Source organism: Hemicordylus capensis, chromosome 2 (genome assembly GCF_027244095.1).
Source record: "Hemicordylus capensis ecotype Gifberg chromosome 2, rHemCap1.1.pri, whole genome shotgun sequence".
In the NCBI taxonomy this organism is placed as follows: domain Eukaryota; kingdom Metazoa; phylum Chordata; class Lepidosauria; order Squamata; family Cordylidae; genus Hemicordylus; species Hemicordylus capensis.
The window spans coordinates 369,852,970-369,871,083 of record NC_069658.1 but is presented as its reverse complement, the minus strand read 5'-3'; the positions used below and the strand labels follow the sequence as shown (position 1 = coordinate 369,871,083).

The 18,114-nt window shown below is 42.5% G+C and overlaps 1 protein-coding gene across 20 annotated transcripts in view; it reads left to right on the top strand.

The window, feature by feature from the left end:
• TENM2 (teneurin transmembrane protein 2) overlaps nucleotides 1-18,114 on the top strand; it is a 1,486,671-nt gene that overhangs the window by 1,158,445 nt on the left and 310,112 nt on the right. For all 20 annotated transcript variants that reach the window (XM_053288965.1, XM_053288966.1, XM_053288972.1 and 17 more), the window contains one exon: nucleotides 879-1,117. In XM_053288965.1, coding sequence (XP_053144940.1) covers nucleotides 879-1,117 — 239 coding nt within the window. The remainder of the gene's footprint in view (nucleotides 1-878; nucleotides 1,118-18,114) is intronic.

Below are 18,114 nucleotides of genomic sequence, written 5' to 3'. Positions count from 1 at the left end.
AAGGATGTTGGTGATGATTATTACTGCTGTCTAACTTCAACCTTCTAATATAGAGATCTATAAATAAATACAGAAACAGCAGGATTTACTTGTGGATTTGTGTTAGCATTACAATAATCACCAGATAGTATTTCAAAATTATAACTAGGCATACTGAGTAGAACAGAACCTTCATTTCCTTTTCTCTTGTTCTGGTCATTGATCGAAATAAAAGCTGATTCCTTTTCTCTCTGTGTCACTAGCTGCATTTGTATTCCCAAACATCTGAGTTGTTATTGTCCCACACCCACCACCATGGTGCCCCAAGAAATACACATGAAACCAAACTTGGGAGAAAAGGGCCACAACTTTATTAATTAATTCAAATTGGACTTTAGCAAGAAAAAAAATACCCCCAGGCAGTGAGAGACTAACCTATGCTGGGTTTGGACAGACATTGCCCTTCTCCAGCCTGAAGGCTGAAACACCCTGGCTCAGACGCAGACATCGTATCAGAGCTGATACTGTCCATCATGGCCAACCCAGAAGGTCAAGGATCTTTCTTGGACTTCCTTCTCCTAAGGCCGCACAGCCTTTGAAGTTGCGAAGTCCCTGAAGCAGATGAGAGTGTAAATGTAGCTCCTGAGCCGTGAAGCATTTAAGAACACACTGCACACACTCTTGATTTAAGTAGCCCTGGGATGTTCACCTAAGGAGCAGGCCACGCGCATGGCTGTCACAACTCCGCCCTCTTCCAAGATCCCCAGTCACAGGTGGCCACCATGCCGCCTGTCCAGAGGGACAAAGCACCCCCCCCCCCCAAGTATGAGGCCAGTGGGTGGCCTCATTCTGCTACTGAGCTGCATCTGTTAATTGTGACCCATTTGTTTGTGTTTCAGACACTTCTTGTTCAAGACATCTTCTGGAACAACTCCTCTGTTCAGTAGTTCTTCCCCTGGATACCCTTTAACCTCAGGAACAGTTTATACACCACCTCCCAGACTGTTACCTAGAAATACTTTCTCCAGAAATGCATTCAAGCTGAAAAAGCCCTCCAAGTACTGTAGCTGGAAATGCGCTGCTTTATCAGCAATAGCTGCTGCCATCTTGCTTGCCATTCTGCTGGCTTATTTCATAGGTAAGTCCATGTTTCAGTAAATCACACATGAGCTGCTGAGCAATTTCACTTCTTCCTCTTGTGCCCTCATTGTTTCTCAGTTGTATCAACAAACAAAATATATACAAGTACATTGTTTTCTTTTTTCAAATTATATGAGGAGTGGGGAAGTATACTGCTAAAGAAGCTGGGAACTTAAGAATCTCATTCAGATAGAGTTTTTATCCTCTTTAAGCTATCTGATATTTAATGGTAAAATCCTCAAGTCCCCCGAAGTCCACCGGTTCAATCCATCAAAAGATATCTGGGGGGCGGGGAAGAGAAAGCATCTCGCAGTGAGAAAAAGTGTTGATATGGATACATTCTCTGGTATATATTCCCACGGGCAAGGTTGAATTCCTTCTCTCATGCCTCCAACTTAAGTTTGGCTCGACTCAGAAGCATAGTGATTTGCAGTATATGTTGTTGTTATAGTCTTGTTTTGTTCATTACACAACTGGTACTTTTCCGCCAAATACAACATACATAAAGCCCCTCTTTAACTTTTGTTACTATTCTATCATGTCGTGTTTTGTGGCACCGATTTAGCTGTTCTAAATCGGTCCCTTCTATTGTTAGAGTGTGTGTTGTCTTTATTTCTGAATCAGCTTATTCTTTGCTACTATTGTCTGGCCCTGGTATTGATCTTTCTTTTAAAAGTGTCCTCAGATTCTAAGTTGTCTATATCAAGACAGTCTGGCAGTCAATGAGCTTTTCCATCTCCACCATAATTCTTACGACAGCCATACATTTGCAGTTCTATAGCTGCCTTTGATTCTAGCAGTCTTTGTTTTTTTTATTACGTCGGAATTCTGTTCACTATCAAAGAACTGATTTGAAAGAGTGCATGGATCAAACTCCACATATTTGTGCAATGGGCTTTTGACTTACTTCTTTGGAGAAAGTAGGAAATGATTCTAAAATAACATTCATTTGTCCTAGATTTGTGTATTCCAGACATTATGTGGGGCAAAGGAAAGGGAAAAAACTCTGACTGGAGAATGACATTTGTGGATTGTGAATGAATGTCCCTTAATTAGAACACCACCACCAGTAGCAGCACAATCTGCATCCCACTTCTAGACTTAATCTACCAGATATCAAAAAACATACACTGTTTTGTATCTGTGAATATTTATTAACGTAGGTACCAAATAAATATGAGTAAATGGCCAAAGACAGGTCTGAGTCTGCTCAATGCCAGATGGGAGATTATTTTGAGATCACATGAAAGCTGCTCTGAGCTTCTTGAAGAAAAGTGTGCTTAAGTGTTGTAAATACAATAAATGGTTCAAATTATATGGAATTTTATCATAGCTAACATACACACATTAATTGTTTTTGGTTTTTTTCAAATTCTACCATTTAGTAATTGCAGATATACTTGGTAGCAGGTACTAGTTATTTATGTGTAATCTAAACCAGTCCATTTTAAATTAAGATGAATTATGTAAATCACTGATCTACAAAACAATAGGTACAATTCTATTGTAGTTATCTTGAAGAAAGAGTGATAGAACGTGTGTGTCTCTGTGTGTGTGTGTGTGTATGCGAGGCTGAGTGGGTTGCTCAGTCAGGAGAATAAAGGAGCTATGAAGTTTAGCTTTTTTGCCCCAAAACAGCATTTTAGACTGTTCATTCATAACGTGGAACCAGGGATATAGCTATAATTGAGCAAAAGGGTTCAAAGAACCCGGGGCCCCAGCTCCTGAGGGTCCCCCCCCCAGCTCCACCCCTCTCTATTTTCTTCCTTATCTCCCTCACTCTGAGGGGCCACCAGAGAGAGGTGTGAACACGGCCCCCTCTCCCCTAGCTACGCCCCTGTGTGGAGCCATGCTTCAACCAAGATGGAACCCAACTACTGGCGCTTAAAATAAAGCTTGTGGGACAACTTTTAAAATGACGCCTGGAAGATAGCCTATAGGATATGGGCAATATCTGGTTGGCATATGCCATCCCTTAAGGTGTGAGGGTGAAAATGCTTCAGATAAACCAGAAGGAGTCAGAGTAGGACCAGGTAAAGAGCAGTCAGAAGGATGTGCTAGTTGATCAAAGAGCTTAAATGGCCATAATAAAGATAGCTCAAACCAGGTAAGAGATTCAGTGTATAGATGCTTCTGAACCAAGATGGGCGAGCTGGAGTACTTGGTTGCTAATGAAAGCATAGACATAGTAGGCATAATGGAAACATGGAATAATGAGAACCAGTGGATACTATTATTCCTGGATATAAACTCTAAAGAAAGGACAGGGAGGGGCGAATTGGGGGTGGAGTAGCACTGTATGTTAAAGAAGGATAGAATCTAACAAGCTAGAAAACCTAGGAAGACTAGAGTCCTCTACAGAAACTCTTGACAATACAAGGCCTGAAAGGAAGTGTGCTACTAGGAATGTGCTATCGCCCTTCTGATCAAAATGCTGACAGTGACTGGGAGTTGCAGAAGGAAATAGGGAGGCATCAAAGAGAGTCACAGCTGTAATAATGGGTGACATTAGTACCCCCACATAGACGGATTTCTCACGATCAGTGAGAAGGTCTTAAGGGTACGCGGGGAGGAAAGCTGCCAAAGTTTACCTCCCTTGCAGATGAAAGTTGGATCTGTTCTGGGCATGTAGGTCTGTTTTACATTCTTAAGACCTGGTCCTGTGCAATATCTCAGAAATGCAGAAGCACACACTTTCCCTCCTATTCCTGCATGAGTTTTTACTTCCTATTTACGCAAAAATAAACCAAAATTGGTTGAGATATCTGAATGGGCTGATCTTGTTAACCTAAATTGGAACTATCTCGAGCTGTCCCGAGCCCTGGAGACATCACATAGATGTGTTATACCATGGTTCTGCATTATATATGAACCAGCTCAGTGATTTTAAATGAATAGGAACACTATCGTGCTTCTGTTAGCAAAAAAACTTTGTTGCTCTGCCAATTGATGATAATGCTCCATGCATCTGATGAAGTGGTCTCTTATGCACAAAATCTGTTATTCTTTCTGGTGCCACAAGACTCTTTTGCATTTTCCATGAGGTTTTCTTCACCTCCTGTTAATTTTAATGATGTTAGTTGCAGTCTTCACAATGGTTTATGTCACTTAGAGTGATCACTCTAAGGCCAGGTCAGCGAAATCAAGACATGGACTGAAATGTCGGTTGTCAACTCTCGTCCTTACTAATACCAGTTGGCAGTTTGCAGGCACTTATACAATGAGGCCATTCACACAATCAAAAGCTGTGTTCTATCTCAGTTTGGGGGTTGTTTGTGCTCCTAATTTTCGGTTGTGTGGAAGCAAGTTAGGAGGAAAGCCTGGGTAGCTTTTCTTCCTACCTTGCTTCCACACAATAACTTCTACCCAGATTTTCCTTTTACCTTGCTCCCACAGAACTGAAAATTGGGAGCAAACACAGGTCCCAAGCCCAGGTAGAACACAGTGAGGTAATTCTCACAAGCAGCAGAAACCGGGCAAAGGGAGCCTAGCCCACAGAACCTCTTTTGGCTCTACACACAAATCATGTATAGAGCTTTATTTTTTGATTGTGTGAATGACCTCATTGTGTTATTTCAATTAGATTTATAGTTTCTATTCAGTGCTACATATAGCAGGCAGCAGCCACCACTGATATAAATTCTTTGCACAGAATTGGAACAACACAAAGGTGAAGATCTTACAGATCTTTCTTCCAACTGCATAGAATGTCACCACATGGACGTGTTTTTCATTTGCCTCCATATGGGCGGGATAATATTTGAACCAGCCCTCAATAAAATTAATACAGAAATTAAAATGTCTTTTAACTTTGTATTGTGTAAATAGGAATGGTTAGCAATCTGAAAGAGAAATACACTTATATATACTTTGGCTTGGTTGTAAGGTGCCCTGCTTGTTCTGCTCATGATTCTGATTTTGGGAAACACTGTGTGAAAAAGTTACCTTAAATCTTGTAGAGTTCCTTCATTTGCACAAGATCTTATGCAAGATTTTGAACAAGCTCTTTTCGAGGCCTTTTCATGGATCACAACACTTTAAAGGCTTGTTCACATTGTGATGATTAGGGTAGGAGATGTGTCCTACCCTGGTTTGTGAGCAGTGTGCACTCCCATTTTCTGCTTGGGTGAGAGATAAAAACAAAGTCGAGGGTGGGGAGGAAGTGTTATATGCAGGGGTGCACCCAGGTACTTTTGGTGCCTGGACCTGAAGGGCTTCGGAGGCACCCCACACGTTAAAAAAAAGTTTACCGTGGAGCTGAAAACTTCATTAATTATAGCTGCCATGTGCACGGCTGGAGTGTGTGGGAGTGAGCCGAGCAGGCATCTCCCACTCCCGTGGGGGCGGTGGTCCTTGAGAACTGCGAGGCACTCCGACATGCCTGTGCAGTTGGAATAGAGTGTCACAAGCCCTAATGTCATGGGGGGGGAGGCCTGCTCAGCTCACCCCCACACCCCAGCCACGTAAATGGTGGCTAGAATTATTGAACTTTTAGGCGCCACAGTGTGGTGCCATGGGGCAGCAGCAGGTTGAGCATGGGGTGGGGTGCCAACAGGAAGCCCCCCTGGACCTTGGAGGCCACAGACCAGGGCCCCAAGGTCCAGGGGTAGGAACGCTTCTGGTTATATGTTACAAAGAGTATCCTCCTTATTGCCCATGGATTGTAATGCATTGTAATGCATCCTCTGTTATCGTATTAGAAGTTCCAATATGAGCACTACTAGAAGTTGTCCACTTGCACAGAGTTCACGGTGCAGTACTAAGTGTACTCCTTCTACTTGCTGCCTTTTGGATCTAAGCCAACTTCTAAGCTAACTCTTGAACTCAAATGACCACAGTGTGCTGCCAAGCCACGAACCTGGCTGGACTCAGCAGTTAATTAACGCTTTATGTCATTATATTAGATAGAAATAGAATCTTGTAGGACTGCTTCATGTTTCAGGCTAGCAGAAAACTCCCACTATCTGGAGGTTAGGGGGAAAAACAAAAACACTTAGGTTATTTCATAAGCAAATGTTCCACCGTTTATATGGTGTTCCCACTCTTAATGGTGAATTGCTATCGTATTAGAACTTCTAGTATGATATTCCTAGCAATGTTTCAATGTACATTGAATATATATATATATATATATACACACACACACACTTAGCTCAGCTAAGGAGAAAATTGCCTAGGGGGACAGAGTGCAGGGAGGTAAGCCACAGACAGGGAGAACATATAGCACTCTGTGAGCCTTTCTAGATGGAAAATTGTACAGTGTTGATTTCCGCAGGGGGATGTTGCTGGCTGTATAAATGACAAATGTGCCATTCTACACCTTTCTACAACAAATAGCCCTCAAATCCATGGAAAAGTTAGAATAAAATAACACCTTTTTTTTTTTTTTTTGCTGTATTGAATGCCTGAGGAGTTTTTGTGTGTGTTAGATTGCAGCATGTAGGCGATTTCCACAGGTTTCCACAGAAAGTGTAAGTGGGGCAGTCTGGGCAGGGAGGGGTGGTTTGGGGGGCAGAGGGGAGGAGTTGTTTTCTCACAGTGAAAGGAGGAGAGGGGGAGAGAGAGAGGAGGAGCGAAAGAGAGGTTTTTATTAGGGATTTGCATGGAACTGGCGACTGCCACTTCGAAGGGTGGAAGGGATAGCTTTAAGGACCAGGGAGGGTGCTCTTACCTCCCGCTGCATTTCCCCCGCTGGCACTGTGGTTTAAAATGGTCCAGTGGGGCAGCAGTGTACCTCTTTGCTGCTACCCCACAGGACTGTTTTAAACCACAGCGCCAGTGGGAGAAATGCAGGTGGGGTAAGAGCACCTACTCTGGTCCTTAAAGCTATTCCCCCCCCCTTCGAACTGGCTGAACCGCTGGACTTTCAAACCAGTTTGGAGGTCCGTAAAAGGGCCTCTGAACCTGTTTGTGCACATCCCTAGTTCCTTACTGATTTGAGAACAGAAAACGGGGGATGGGTTTCTGGTGGGGAAATTTGAATTTCATGTCATAGAAATGGCCATCACTGTGGGGATAAGGAAGTGGTTTGAGACTGCTTGGATAGCAGCACTGCCAAGTCCATGTGGGAACCAACTTTCAGTTTGGGCTGATTCACCAATAGCCAAATCCAAAGGCAAAGAGTGGATGCAAGGCTAGCATTTCTCCTGAGCAGTCTTAAGCAGCATTTCTGCACCAACACGTCCACTTCTGAAGTTTCACTGATTCTGTCTCTAGGAATGTGGGAGTTCCAGGGTGACCCTCGAGCAAGCCCACATCTGCAAGCACGCTAGGGTCAGTAATTTCTGCTTTGGGGTGAAACCTAGCATGCATCTTCACTCTTGGTGAAGTGCAGAGGCAGGCACTTGTTTAGAAAGTTTCCAGGGCAGTACTGGGCAATGTCTACCTTGTCCCATATCTAGAATCACACATGAGTTCTGGGGTATTTGGGTTAATGTTATAGTTTGGGATTCAAGGTTAAAAAAAACTTGCTCTCCTGAATTTTTTGTGTGAGTGGGGTTTATTGTTGACTTTGTTGTTTTAGAATTGACTAGTGGATTGATTCATGGCAGCTTTGTGCAGTTTCAAGTTGTATGATGATTAGTAGGGAGGCAATTAAGGTAATGAATGTGGTAAGATATGCCTTGATTAACCCTTTGTTAGCTGAAGATATTTTGTTGATTATTGTAGTGTGTAATATTGATAGTCCTTTGGGGAGTAGTGGTAGCCGTTGTTACCTAGTTGCTTCTTGCCAGATTTCAGACAGACTGTACAAGTGGTTTGTATTTTATGACTGGTAGAGTATTTAGGGCTTACAAAGGAAGAATATAGATTTTATACCTAACCTGTACATAGTTTTTGTACCATCCTTGCATAATACACTGTATTCTGTTATGTGCATGATTCCATATATTCTTGTTTTATGCACCCAAGTAGTTCTCTGCAAGAGCACATTTTCTTGAAGGCATTTAGACTAAAAATGTGGCTGAGAACCATCTTTCAGATTTGCTTGAAGCAGTGTTATTGTGTAAAACACCACAAAACGGCAACAATCCCTCCAGCTTTTTATCTTGGACAAAATTTAAAACATTTCAAAAAAAGTCCCATTTCTGGTGAGAGGTAAAAAGAGGACAGGGAAGATGAAAGCTGGAAGATGAAACCACTTTTGTGGAGCAGATGTTGTTGTTTTTATAGTTTCCATAGCCGTTGTTTGTGTTTTAATTCCTCCGCCTGTGCTGTGTCTTTCGTTTGCGTGAATGCAATCAGCTCAAATTAGTGGCAGTTTTAGATATGCACCAAGGAAGCAACTGTATCAATTCCATAAAAAGAAACCCTCCTTTCTGGGGTTCTCCAGTGCATCTAGACTTGTGAACCTGCTAATATCATATGACACTTATTTTGCAGCTTTCTGTTGTTGCATTGTGTTCCTGAAAGCATCAGCACATTGTGTCAAAACCTTGTCACCACTTTGTCATGATATTTTACAAATCCCAAAGATCCATTGTACAGCTTGTAGAGGCTTTGAAATTTGGGTTTAGCCCATTTTAACCAGGGGCCTCCATAAGATAGTGGGTCAAGTGGCAAATCCAGTAACCATACAATCAGTGTTGTTCTCAGTATATGAGAATAAACACGTGTGTCCCAAGTCCTATTGTTGTCCTATCTTTCCACTTCATAGCTGGAGTAGAAATGAAAGCATTTGTCAGTTAAATTAGTTTTTAGTTCTTTCCTTCCATGCCAAACTAAAAGAATTAGAAAGTCACCTTGTCATTTTTCACTACAGTAATTCTTGCCAAATGTAAAATGCCATGTTTTAAGTGTTCCTCTAAACTACTCTGACTTCTGTCAATCTGACTCTGAGCTTGGAAAAGCATCAGGCCATCAACATGTCAGTATGTTAAAAGCGTGGTAATTTTGGGTACTTAGGGTTTCCTTTGGAAACAATAGAAGTATTATTTTCTAGGGAAGCTAAAAGCCTGCAATGTATTTAAAGTTGTTCTACTTGAAAATTGATATGTTGAGACTCATACTGATGAATCTTAGAGTGCTGGGACTATTTTGGCGCCTTCCATCATGTGAAATCTTGGGAAAATAAAAGGAAAATGACAGAGAGAGATGGTGAAGATGGGATGCTTATAAAACAACCTTTGTGTGTGTGTGCAGAATAGGAAGAGTATTTGCTGTTTATTTAATCCTCCATTTTTTTACTATAAATGCTGATGATATTGTTAAATGTCTTTATAACTTATTTCTAGTATACAAATACAGTTTGTAAAAGAAATGCTTAAACTCTCTTGTGTAAATTAAATATGACTGGACCATGATGGTCTATGTTTTGCCTCAAGAAGGCATCTATACCCTGCCCTTCTTAACCTACCTGATAGTAATTCATAAGTCTAAACTTAACAATCTCAGCACTGGTGCAATTGCACACAACTTTGCTGTGGACCTCCTGAGGTTTTACCATTCCATATCAGTGCCATTGGTACCAGAAATGGGAGGGGAACAGAGCCAGCCGTATATGGCATTCTAAGAGTCATTTGTGATATTACTGCTTAATTTTATTATTTTTGTTGAACTGTCTGGTTCCAAGGGATAGTGAATGCTTTTTTATTTAAGGGAATAGTCCCAATGGTAGCCGCCTAATAGAAGTAACTTGCCTAGGGAGCAAGAGGTTGCTGGTTCGAATTCCCACTGGTATGTTTCCCAGACTATGGGAAACACCGATATTAGGCAGCAGCAACTTAGGAAGATGCTGAAAGGCATCATCTCATACTGCACTGGAGATGTCCATGGTAAACCTCTCCTGTATTCTATCAAAGTTGAATACCAAAGTGGTTGCCAGGAATCGACACTGACTCAACAGCACAACTTTAGTCCCAAAAGCCTTGAGGGAGGTGGTTGTGAGACTGCTCCTGAAAAAGTCCTGCTTGGATCTGAAATTCCTAACAATGATCAGCCAGTCACTAATATTCCTTTTATTATGAGCTACTATGTTGGATAGTAAGACTAGGCCCGGGGTATAGATACCTTCTTGAGCAGTTAGTTACCATGTAGCTCCAAGCATTATTGAAAGAGAAAACCAATTATCTGGGCCTATTTCAGTCTATCCTCAGGCCTGGTTTTTGGTTGCTTGTGTAACCTGATGAATTACTTGTGCCAGAAAAAGAGGGGAAGTGTGACCTGAAAACCAGGCCCTTTCTTTGCCCCAGTGGGTTAACCAATGGGAGAGCATGTGGCTGGGAAGACACACACCAATTCACAAAATACTGACTCACTGTTTTTTGCTTTTTTGTTTTTTGAAAGGAATGAAAGTGGTTTATTCAGGCATTAAATAGTTTACAGAGAAAATAAGGAAAATTAAGCAAAGGGACTTAGAGACATGCAGAGAAAAGAAACATAGAAACATTTTCAATACAAAATGGTAAGCTTCATACAACTATGGAGTTAAATCAACTCCTTTCCTCCTCCAGCTTAGCTCACTGGAAAGCTCTATGTGTTCCCAGCAATAGACAGTATTAAAGAAAATTCACAGTCAAAATACAAAGAAATAAAATGTGATATCTACCAATCTTAAAGCTGGAGAATCTAGAAGTCTCAGAAGTTAGAGGTTCTCTATTAATACTACATAAATGTTACAACAAAAATCAAAGTTTGTCTAAGAAGGGAAAGACAAGGAAAGGTGGAGAGAGAGCCTCTCAAAGAAGTTTCCTTTCATCCTGAGAAACTATTAGTCTAAAAAAGGAAAAGATAAACAAAAGCAAAAAGGCCCCACATGCTTTCCCACCACCAAAGGATCTCCTTAACATGCCAGGCGTCCAGACTTTATTCCTCAGCCCAAATACTTCAGCTTCTTAGGCCATCCAATGGTTGCATTCTCTTGGCAACCCAGCAATATTCATAAGTTCTATATTGAGTATTGACTCGGCATTTTCAAGTACTGTCCTTAATTTATTCTAAAATGTTCCATTGTGGGTACTAGGGATGTCCGAAATAGTCTGTGCGCATGCATGGCAGCCTTCAAAATGGCTGCCATGAGCCAGGAGAGGGCTGGAAAGGCCCCCAAATGGTCCAAGCTAGCCCAGAAAAGACCGGGCGGAAGCCAGAGGAGGAAGCTTCAGAGACAAACACCCCCATGGCCATGGCAGCACCCCCCGGAGGTGGCAGAAGAACCTGGGCCCAGTGGGGAGTTAAAAAAATGTTTTTAAAAAATGTTTTCGAACCCCAGACTGGCTCAAATTCAAGCCAAGCCAGGGGGTGGAGTCAGAGGTGTGGAAAACTGAACCAGGCAAACCAGGTTTGTGCACATCCCTAGTGGATACTAGGGGATGTGCAAGATACAAGCTCAGATTGATACAAACAATGTATCAAGAAGGTTGGTTATCTAGACCTTATGATCCTGCCATGGTAACTATGTTCAGGCAGCAAAATAATCAAGGTCTTTCCACTGGCTTCTGTTGAAATGTACATATATCAGTGTTAACCCATCGAAAAAAACCAACATTGTTGTCATTCTGTCAAACAGCTGACTTGGCTTAAAGGCAAATAATGGCTCAGAATTGTCAGTTCTTAACTCAGGCTACCTAAGATGGATCCTTCCAGGTCAAGTCCATTTTTGAGGCACATCTAGATGAAATTGTCGCCTCATCTTCATGACCCTGCTAATTCTCCTGGACCTATTGGTGGCTTTTGACACTATCAGCCATAATATCCTACTAGATGGGAGACTGAGACATCATTTGGTGATGTTTCCACTCCTACCTGGGGGGTCACTTCCAAAAGAAGGGCCCAAGATACTTTTGGTATGTGATCTTGGAGAGTTTCATCTTGTCCCCAGTTTTTTCTAATCGAATGATATTGCAAAGTGAGATCATTAGAAATGTGCATAGAACTGGTATGGCCTTTTTGGTTTGAATTCGAACCAAAGTTGAACCAACCTGCCCAGTGTGGTTCAACTGCTGAACCGGTTCATTGACTGGTTCAGGTCAGTGCTTGTAAAGGGGAATCTGATGAGGATTCCCCTTTACAAGCCAAGGGGGGTTCCCAAAGGGCAGTGGGGGTGTGTGAGAGGGGAACTTACCTTCCCAGCAGTGGTGGGATAGTGGCAGCAGGGTGATGGAGGCCGCCTCTTAAATCCTCTGCTGTCCTTCCCATAGCACCCTAGGCTGGTTGCTGTGGTCTGGTTTGAGCCTCTGTATGATAACTGCATAGGAGTGTTCATCATGTTTAGGATTTCATTTCCTGTGAAAGAGCAGTTTCACAGACTGGGGGTGCTCCTAGATCTAACTGTCTCTGGAGGCCCAGGTGGCCATAATAGTATGGAGCACCTCTCACTGGCCGAGGCTAGTGTGCCATCTGCAGCTCCTCCTGTATTGTCAGAGGTGAGGAGGATGGCAACAGAGGGAAGAATTGCCTTAGTGGAATTCTCCTGTATGTGGAATCCTCTCCCCAGGGAAACACACCTGGTGCCTATTCTGATGTAGAGTCAGTGCCATGTCCTTAGCAATGTCCTGCCATTTCACAACACTTGCATGCCCCACAGTAATTCTCTTTGTGTGGCAGGCAGGAATTAAAGAGGAGGTGGCGGCGGCGGAGGCAGTGGCTCCACTACAAAAGAAGGTGTGGGCATTAGGTGGCAAGTGCAGGAACCCTGTCCCTCATCCTGCTGTGGGCATCAAACACCTACCTGCTGGTGCTTGTCAGCTTCACCGTTGTGACCACCCCAGTGTTCCCTGCCCTGACCCTAGCCTTCCTCCTCCCCAGCTTTGTCTGCCAGACCAGAGGCCACTGCTGCCACTGCTATTCCTCCTCACCTTCCAGTCCCTGTTTCATACTACTCATACTTTTCCCAGCACCAAAAGTAAACAAGCTTGGAGATCACGATGGCAGTGAGACACAGGGGTCTCACTGGACAGAATGCAGACAACTTATTTCTTGCTGCATGCTGCCTGATCTAGCAAGGAGCAAGCAGCATGTGCTCTGCCCTAGTGCTGGAGTCGGGACACACCACTCTTTGCTATGGTGTCTGATGCCTCCAATTGCACCGACCCCTGTGTCTCACTGTCACTGTGTGCATCCATTCCTGGTGCTGGAAGGAAGAGCATGGCGGCAATGAGACACCAGGGTGCAGAACTGGAGGTAGTGCACTCTGCCTAATGCAGCAAGGAGTGGCACGTGCTCTCTCAGCACAAGGGCAGACTGCACACTGCTTGTGCCTTGCTGTATCAGGCAGTGTGTGGCAAGGCACAAGCAGCCTGCCCTTGTTCTGTGATTGGTATGCACCACTCTGTGCTGTAGTCATGCTGCCGCTCTGCTTTCCTTTTTAGCACTATGTTTGTCCACTTTTGATGCCGGGAAAAGTGTGCAGCCAGAAGAGATGGGGTGGTGCACACCCAGGAGGTGAGGGGACAGAGCCAGAGAGGAGAGAGTGGGGCTATGTCAGCACTGGTTTCGCCCAGAGAGAGGGAGGGAGGTGGCTATGTTGTGACTAGCCTCAAGCAGTGATAAGCAGTGAGCTGCCCCTGTTAAAGAGGTCAACAGACATTTAAAGATTTCTCCTTTTTAGAAAACTCTTCTCACTTCTCCATAATATGTGCATTGACCACTTGTCACACTATGGAAGCAGGATTAAGACTAGCATCAAGTTGGTGCCAAGACTGAAATTTCAGCTGTTACTCCTAAAAGGTATTCATCTGTACATGCTAGTGGTTTGCGATGTATGTTGAATGGGTTCAACAGAGCACTGAGGGGGGCAGGGAGCAGGTTTCATTATGTATGTAAATAAACCCAGATCAAAGGTGTTGATTCAGTACAATCCTGGAGTAATAGTTTTGATTTACCTTTGTTATCTTTATGTAAACAAATTATGAATAATGAATTACTGGTTTGAGAGGAGCTTAGTCATTAGTGTTTGCAGGTTTCTCATTAATAGTGCCAGTTAAATGACCTAGAGATGGCTCAGGACATGGAAATTTTTCAGCAGAAATGGTTGAAGGGTTATACAAACACAAAAGAGTAAGGAGTATCTTATGAAAGGAAAAACTGGATAACTCCATCTATGTGGCTGGAAAGAACCTGCTTTTGAATGGCTGTCACCCTTGGTACCTGTATTACAAAGGCTGCAGTTGGATGTAGTTGAAGGTCAAAGTGAATAAGCCAATTAAAGAGTAAATCTAAGATTTTTTTTTATTGTGCCTGTAGGTTATGGTAAGAGGACAAAGTGCTAACATAGTTGACCTTATTTACAGCATTGTGTTTTTCCTGCTTTATCACACATTCATATGTGAATATACTTTTTCCAATGAGCAAGATATGGGGTTTTTGGGGGGTTGTGTGTGTTTGTGTTTGTTTTTGCTTTATAAATGTTACATATTTGCCAGTGGTGTCTTGACTTTTGCAGATATCAGTGGAGTCTTGAAGCCTGCTTAATTGAATGTTGAAGAACTAACTAGAGAAGAAGAAAAAAGATACATCAATCACCCTAAACTTCACATGCCCAAAGCCAGTAATTTTTGTGTTGGGGCCTATGAAATGCTGAATGGTGTGTTTTTGTTTTTAATTAGTTTTCAAGTCACCTATTATGATGCTTATCTTGGTTTTCAATGGGCTGAGAAATTATTCAGTAAGTTGCATGGCTGAATGGGAATTTGAACTCAGATTTCACTGGTACTAGTCTGACACTTTAACCACCATACCACACTGTCCCAACTCAGTTTCTATGAAATTTAAATCATGGTAACTATAAGGGTACAGACTTTAATACCAAAGGGAGCCTTAGAGAACAGGATAGTTATGACCCTAGTATATTCATTCTCTCTCTCTCTCTCTATCATATTTTTATACCATAATTTTTTACAGTATTTTAAAACTGATACATTGACTTAAGAGGTTTGCAAGGTTGATATTCAATTCAGTCACATATCAACATGAGGCAATCCCCAGTAATGCAAACTAGCCAGGGGTGTAGCTATAATTGAGCAGATGGGTTCAAAGAACTGGGGCCCCCAGGTCCTGAGGGGCCTCCCTATTTTCTTTATTATCTCCCTCACTCCGAGGCTACTGGGGAGAAGGGCAAAGACAAGGCCCCTCTCCCTTAGCTACAGCCCTGCAAATAACATATTTTTGTTCACAAAAAAGGTTTTAAAAAGACTTGTGGGTTTTGCTGCCATAATGTCTAACCTGGAAAACAGCAGCTGTTCGATTTGAATCGTCTGATAGGCATGCATTTTTCTGTTTCCGTTTTTTTGCCTTTTTTTTTTTTTTTTTTGGTTACAGAGAAACATAGCATTGGCATTTTTCTCCTGGAGTCTTAGTCTCTCCTGTACAAGAAAATTGTAATTATACAATTAAGGCTGCAGTCCTATGCACACTAATGTGGGACTAAACATGCGTAGAATTGTGCTACATGAGGCAAAATGTCAATATATGTGCATGTGCATTGCAAATCATTACCATGATTTGCAATGCACAAATTAAGGAGAGATGTAATATTAAAGACGTAATATAAGAGTCTTTGAGGAAGCACCTTTACTTTTTATGGAATGCCTTGAGCATCTAATCCCCTGTGCTGGAAACACCAATCGTTGCAGAGATCACTGCAGCCATAAATATTTAGATGAACCTTTGTGTGTGCATGCAGGAAGACTTGACTTCTAGCTATCATCATCTTGCTCTTCTGCCTTTTTACAACCATGAGAATGTATTCCTCCCCTGCTGTGGCCCCTTGGGGCACTGGCTGGAAGTCTGTTGCCAACTTTATCTCACATGGGGTTCTTCTCTTAGTAAATACATCCATCATGCTTTTAATTTTGGTTATGCTTGTGATGCAATTGTCTCTCTTTTCACACTTAGATTCCACTAGGTGTCTTTTTACTGCGAAAGTTAATGAAAACTTACACTGGCGTCAGTTATTTCTGAAGGCTGGGGAAGCCACTGGCATGCTGCTATTTAGAAGTCGATTTAATAAAACATTGAATATATGTAATAATGGCTTTCGCTCTTACTCCAGTGCACTAGGGAATTTCTTCAGAATTTGGAGCAGTTTTTTTCTTGGCAAACCCATCTTTAGCCATGATTTCAAATCCAAGCTGCACAGGAAGGCAGAATCAAGTTGCAGAATCAAAACAGAATTGATAGCAAAAGCTTCTGTAGGGAATGAGTGAAGATCTGAAGCACAGTCCTTATGCCGCCTAGATTATGTAAATTGCTAATTTAACTGTTTTTAATCAAATTGCTTAAATTGTGATAACATTTTTTGAGTAGCATGGTACAGTGTGACTCGCAAAGAATAACATTCTATAGGGACTTTTACACACATGGCTTTTAGCTCATATCTCAGGAATGGAGGGTGCGAGTTCACATTTCAGCCGGCTTTACCCCGAAGTCACACCAGGTTATCAGGGACCAGTTGACCCACTATTCTGGTTTCCCTTGAATTAGGGCTGTGTTTTCTGGCTTAGCCTGAATTATGTCCTGGGTAAAAAAAATACTCTATTTTCAGTGGCTTTAAAAAAAACCAAAACCAAAAACTGGGGTGTCTGGTATGCCCTGACGCTTCTCTGTGATGTGTGGAGGGGCAATTGCCAATAATTCAGCTTTTTTCAAAACTAGCACTTGCATGATTTTTTTTTTTAAAAAATATTTGCTGGCTGAACTTGTGGAATGCAAAATGTCAGCAGAGGGCACTGCTTGGCAATTTGTTTTCCTGATCTTCCGCAACGCTGAAGTTAAAGTAAGCATGAATGGGAACTGTCAAACTAACAACAACAACAAAGGTCTCGTGCCCAGAGGCGATTTTTCTTTTGATTTTAAGGAAAACACATTTGTTGAGAGGAGAATTCATTTGTGTGAACTGGTGAGGCTCTGTCCTCTCCATGCCTGCCACTTCTGTGCTCCTCACTCACAGGGTGGCAGCTGGGCTCAAGTGGTTGGATCTATCGCATAAGAAGCATCCTCCCTGTCTGCCTGCCTCCCCGACCAAAAATAAAAGGCAGCACAGCAGCCTGCTGGCTTTCTCGAGCTGGTGCCACCCGATTGGGGGGAAAGCTCTAGATGTGGCATAGAAGATTTGCAGTTTGTTTCAGGACTGCATGTTTCATTCTAGTTTCATTCTAGTTCCCTAGGCCATTCTGGGATCATCTCTTCAAAGGGTATTTTGGCTTCCATGGTCTGGCCCTTTCATGCCCTGCATACTGATACTAGACCATTACTCTGCAGGAAGGGTAAGCTTGAAGTCCATTGCCAGGCAGATAGATCTATGTTGAATACCATTTTTGGAAATTTACTCTGAAATAGCAGTGTTCAGTGGCCCTTGGAATTTCTCATTTCTTTCTCATGGGGGTTGCACAGTGATTTGCAGACTAGAACATACAGTACAGTGGTACACAAGTGTTCCACTTGATGATTAATTTGCAACTGGTTATAATGAGTCCAGCATTGTGTGTGATAGGACTCTGTATCTGTTAATGAAAATTCCTTGGTTTGTAATACATGGCCCTCTTCTTGAAAATGCTGAATTCCAAGTGCTTGAGATTCAAGTTTTGAAAAGTACCTCTTCCTGACCCAAGGGTTGTTGAGTACTTGGCTAATGACAGTTTGATTCCTAAATGAGAATTGCAGTCTTGTAAATTATGCTTTGGTTTGGAGTGCTATATTGTTAAAATCAGGAGTGTAATGAGGGAAGAGGGGGCCCATGTTCAAATATGGGTTGCCTCCCCTTTGCGGCATGCACTGTACCACTCACCAGGCTCCACCAAACCTCCTTCCAGGAGGATGGGCATTGCTGGGCAAGCTGCAGAAGGAGGCAGCTGGCAGCATCAGTGGTGGGACCCCTGGCCAGGGGGAAAAGGGTGCTTGGAGGCTTCTCCTGGAGGCTTGAAAGCTCATGGATGTTCTTTGATGAACTTATCAGCGCTATTACAGCTCCACCCGTAGGCATTTTATGGACTACAAGATTTGCAATGGGTAAAGCATTGCAAAGTGTGACAGATAGTACAATGGTTTAAAACTGAGAGTAAA